This window comes from Penaeus vannamei, chromosome 9, assembly GCF_042767895.1.
Source record: "Penaeus vannamei isolate JL-2024 chromosome 9, ASM4276789v1, whole genome shotgun sequence".
NCBI classification, from domain to species: Eukaryota; Metazoa; Arthropoda; class Malacostraca; order Decapoda; family Penaeidae; genus Penaeus; species Penaeus vannamei.
In genome coordinates, this window is record NC_091557.1 from 28048591 (window position 1) to 28052703 (window position 4113).

General features: G+C 34.6%; 1 protein-coding gene and 1 non-coding gene across 2 annotated transcripts in view; both read left to right on the top strand.

Moving 5' to 3' along the window:
* Window positions 1-59, top strand: part of LOC113817701 (uncharacterized) — a gene marked incomplete at its 3' end in the record, with an annotated part of 16897 nt that extends 16838 nt beyond the window's left edge. The window contains 1 exon segment of the mRNA XM_070124978.1: window positions 1-59. This exon segment is cut by the window's left edge and continues 175 nt beyond it. Within this exon segment, the coding sequence (XP_069981079.1) occupies window positions 1-59 (59 nt within the window).
* Window positions 60-2749: 2690 nt separating this feature from the next.
* On the top strand, window positions 2750-3571 carry LOC113824658 (uncharacterized). Its single transcript, XR_011398737.1, has 2 exons — window positions 2750-3371; window positions 3512-3571. It is a non-coding gene; the product is annotated as an uncharacterized protein (transcript).
* Window positions 3572-4113: the final 542 nt, after the last annotated feature.

The window sequence follows — 4113 nt, forward strand, 5'->3', positions numbered from 1 at the left end:
CGGGAACTTCATCAAAAATGGCTGTGGCGGATTTAAATGCCATTGCTGCACTTCGGGTGGTAAGTTGTGTAACATGCCAAAGTAAAAACTGTGTTAACTAAAAAAAGGTAAGTTTTTTCTGTTTATGTACATCATCCAGATCCTAGTCTTTAAAAAAAAACAGTAAGTATCTGAAAATAAGCTGAAGTAGCTTGCAATTTCTCTAAAGCTAACCAGACCCAAATGATATTCACTGCATCAAGCCTCTGTTAAGAAGGGTGGGTAATTAGGCAGGAAGATGGCTGAGAATCTTTGCAGAAAAATGTTTACTTTGTGCACTCCAAGCAAGTCCGAAATGAGCCCTACATGGTAGAGCAGAAACCAAGTACAGCTGCGACCAACTCCACAACAGTTAGACTAACTTCAGCCACCTACTTTGAGTTCAACTTCAGCATTTCTTTTACTAGTGAGTGTGAGAGATATTTTGTATGCATTTGAAAAATGATGAAAGCTAACTTTGGCTCATGTAATAATGTAATAGTGCAGCAAAAAATTCTAGCTGGTTTTGTTTCTAATTCCTATTTGATTTTTAAATGTATTTTTCAGATCCTCTAGACTACAAACAAACAAGTTAACATCTGTGACAATAAAATTAATTGATTAAAATTTACTTATCACTGTCATAGCCTGCCAAAACTTTCTCCTTTTGCTTGGAAAATACAATGCCAATTTTCTTATCATTTATAGATATCATGATTTATAAATGGAATAAATCAGATGCAACCTGTTATTCAAAGTATGCAAAATGACAAAGATTAACAGTTCAAACCTTGTGTAAAATAGCACTAAAATGTTTTGACATTTCTACTTATTGTTCTCAATTTCTGTCATGTGAATGCTTTTCATATATACATTTTTGTGTTTCATTTTTTATTGATATGACAAGAAATAGATATGAGGATAAAAAAAACAACATTTTGATATGCTCACATTATTTTAGGATGTATATTTAACACATTCACTAATATATAAAAATACAGCAATACTTAATTTCAAAGCACTGAGACAAGGACATATAATAACCTCCCCTAAAAAAGAATGAAAAAAAATATATATATAATAACCAAAATAAAAAAAGCAAAACATAAACAATAAAAATAAGAAGAATGGTGATAATGATGATGATGATAATGAGGAAGATTGTGATGGTGATGATGATAATGAAAATAAATATAATAATAATAATAATAATAATAATAATAATAATAATAATAATAATAATAATGATAATAATAAAAAATATGATTAATAATACTATTATCACTATAATCATAATTACAAAAATAAGACAGCCAATCATATCAACAATGATTTATAATAATAATAATGAGAATAATAATACCACACAGACAATTAAAAACACCATTTTTCAATTCTTGTCTTTCACCTTAGTTCAAATAAAAAAAAAAAGGAAGGAAGAAAAGAAATAACTAAAATCCAACATCATAACCTTGAACACTATAATGAAGGTTAATAATGCTTCTTAATACTCCAACTTGACACCTGAACACGTGTCACAATTAATAAGAGCACCATCTGATCACCATGGCACACAAACAATTCTCTGTGTCATCATCTGGTCAAAGACATGAGAATCATTTGCAATGGTATTTGCACGAAAAGCCCTTCTATAAACAGGCCCACAACTCCCAACATGGTGTAGAAGCATGATCCGAGAGTAAGGCAGACACTGTTCTAAAAAATTGTACATGGGGAGACTGATATTTTACATTTGTAAAATCTTGGGTGTGTGAGGGAGGGTCCATAATGCACATAACAAAAGATGATAAAGAAAAGGAATGAAAGAACGGCAAAAGTTAATGAAAGACAAAAAAAGAAAATCTTCACAATGGCATTATCACAATATCTATTGTGGGGGGCAGGGGGAGAAAGAATATGAGGAAGAGGAGGAGGTGGAGGTGGAGGAGAACATAGAGGTGGAGGAGGACATGGAGGTGGAGGAGGAAGTGGAGGTGGAGGAGGAAGTGGAAGTGGAAGTGGAAGTGGAAGTGGAAGTGGAAGTGGAAGTAGAAGTAGAAGTAGAAGTAGAAGTAGAAGTAGAAGTAGAAGTAGAAGTAGAAGTAGAAGTAGAAGTAGAAGTAGAAGTAGAAGTAGAAGTAGAAGTGGAAGTGGAAGTGGAAGTGAAGTGAAGTGAAGTGAAGTGGAAGTGGAAGTGGAAGTGGAAGTGGAAGTGGAAGTGGAAGTGGAAGTGGAAGTGGAAGTGGAAGTGGAAGTGGAAGTAGAAGTAGAAGTAGAAGTAGAAGTAGAAGTAGAAGTGGAAGTGGAGGAGGAGGAGGAGGAGGAGGAGGAGGAGGAGGAGGAGGAGGAGGAGGAGGAGGAGGAGGAGGAGGAGGAGGAGGAAGTGGAGAAGGAGGACGATGAGTGGGAAGTTGAGGAAAGGGAGAGAAGGAGATGGAGGAGAGGGAGAGGGAGAGGGAGAGGGAGAGGGAGAGGGAGAGGAGGAGGAGGAGGAGGAGGAGGAAGATGATGAGAAGGGGGAGGAGGAGGAGGAGGAGGAGGAGGAGGAGGAGGAGGAGGAGGAGGGAGAGGAGGAGGAGGTAGATTAACAGATAAAGAGAAGAGGTACATTATACATATCAAAATAATATAATTCTTATTTCATATTTTACAATAATCAGGTAATCTTTTATTTTATGAATTAAAATTGTGAAATATAAAGCTTCACTTTTGCTCTTTCTTTAATTTCTAGGAATTTGTCAGCCTAAGGGCAAGTGCAACCGTTTTGATGGAGTATGCAAGAGTTCTTGCGATGGAACAGAGCGAGAAATAACGAGAGGATGTAAGAAGAAATGTAGTTGTTGTGCCCCGAAGTGTACACAAAATGGGTGCCAAGGTCAATGCGTTAGCAAAAGGAAAGAATGCAACGGGAACTTCATCAAAAATGGCTGTGGCGGATTTAAATGCCATTGCTGCACTTCGGGTGGTAAGTTGTGTAACATGCCAAAGTAAAAACTGTGTTAACTAAAAAAAGGTAAGTTTTTTCTGTTTATGTACATCATCCAGATCCTAGTCTTTAAAAAAAAAAACAGTAAGTATCTGAAAATAAGCTGAAGTAGCTTGCAATTTCTCTAAAGCTAACCAGACCCAAATGATATTCACTGCATCAAGCCTCTGTTAAGAAGGGTGGGTAATTAGGCAGGAAGATGGCTGAGAATCTTTGCAGAAAAATGTTTACTTTGTGCACTCCAAGCAAGTCCGAAGTGAGCCCTACATGGTAGAGGAGAAACCAAGTACAGCTGCGACCAACTCCACAACAGTTAGACTAACTTCAGCCACCTACTTTGAGTTCAACTTCAGCATTTCTTTTACTAGTGAGTGTGAGAGATATTTTGTATGCATTTGAAAAATGATGAAAGCTAACTTTGGCTCATGTAATAATGTAATAGTGCAGCAAAAAATTCTAGCTGGTTTTGTTTCTAATTCCTATTTGATTTTTAAATGTATTTTTCAGATCCTCTAGACTACAAACAAACAAGTTAACATCTGTGACAATAAAATTAATTGATTAAAATTTACTTATCACTGTCATAGCCTGCCAAAACTTTCTCCTTTTGCTTGGAAAATACAATGCCAATTTTCTTATCATTTATAGATATCATGATTTATAAATGGAATAAATCAGATGCAACCTGTTATTCAAAGTATGCAAAATGACAAAGATTAACAGTTCAAACCTTGCGTAAAATAGCACTAAAATGTTTTGACATTTCTACTTATTGTTCTCAATTTCTGTCATGTGAATGCTTTTCATATATACATTTTTGTGTTTCATTTTTTATTGATATGACAAGAAATAGATATGAGGATAAAAAAAAAAACATTTTGATATGCTCACATTATTTTAGGATGTATATTTAACACATTCACTAATATATAAAAATACAGCAATACTTAATTTCAAAGCACTGAGACAAGGACATATAATAACCTCCCCTAAAAAAGAATGAAAAAATATATATATATAATAACCAAAATAAAAAAAGCAAAACATAAACAATAAAAATAAGAAGAATGGTGATAATGATGATGATGATAATGAGGAAGATTGTGATG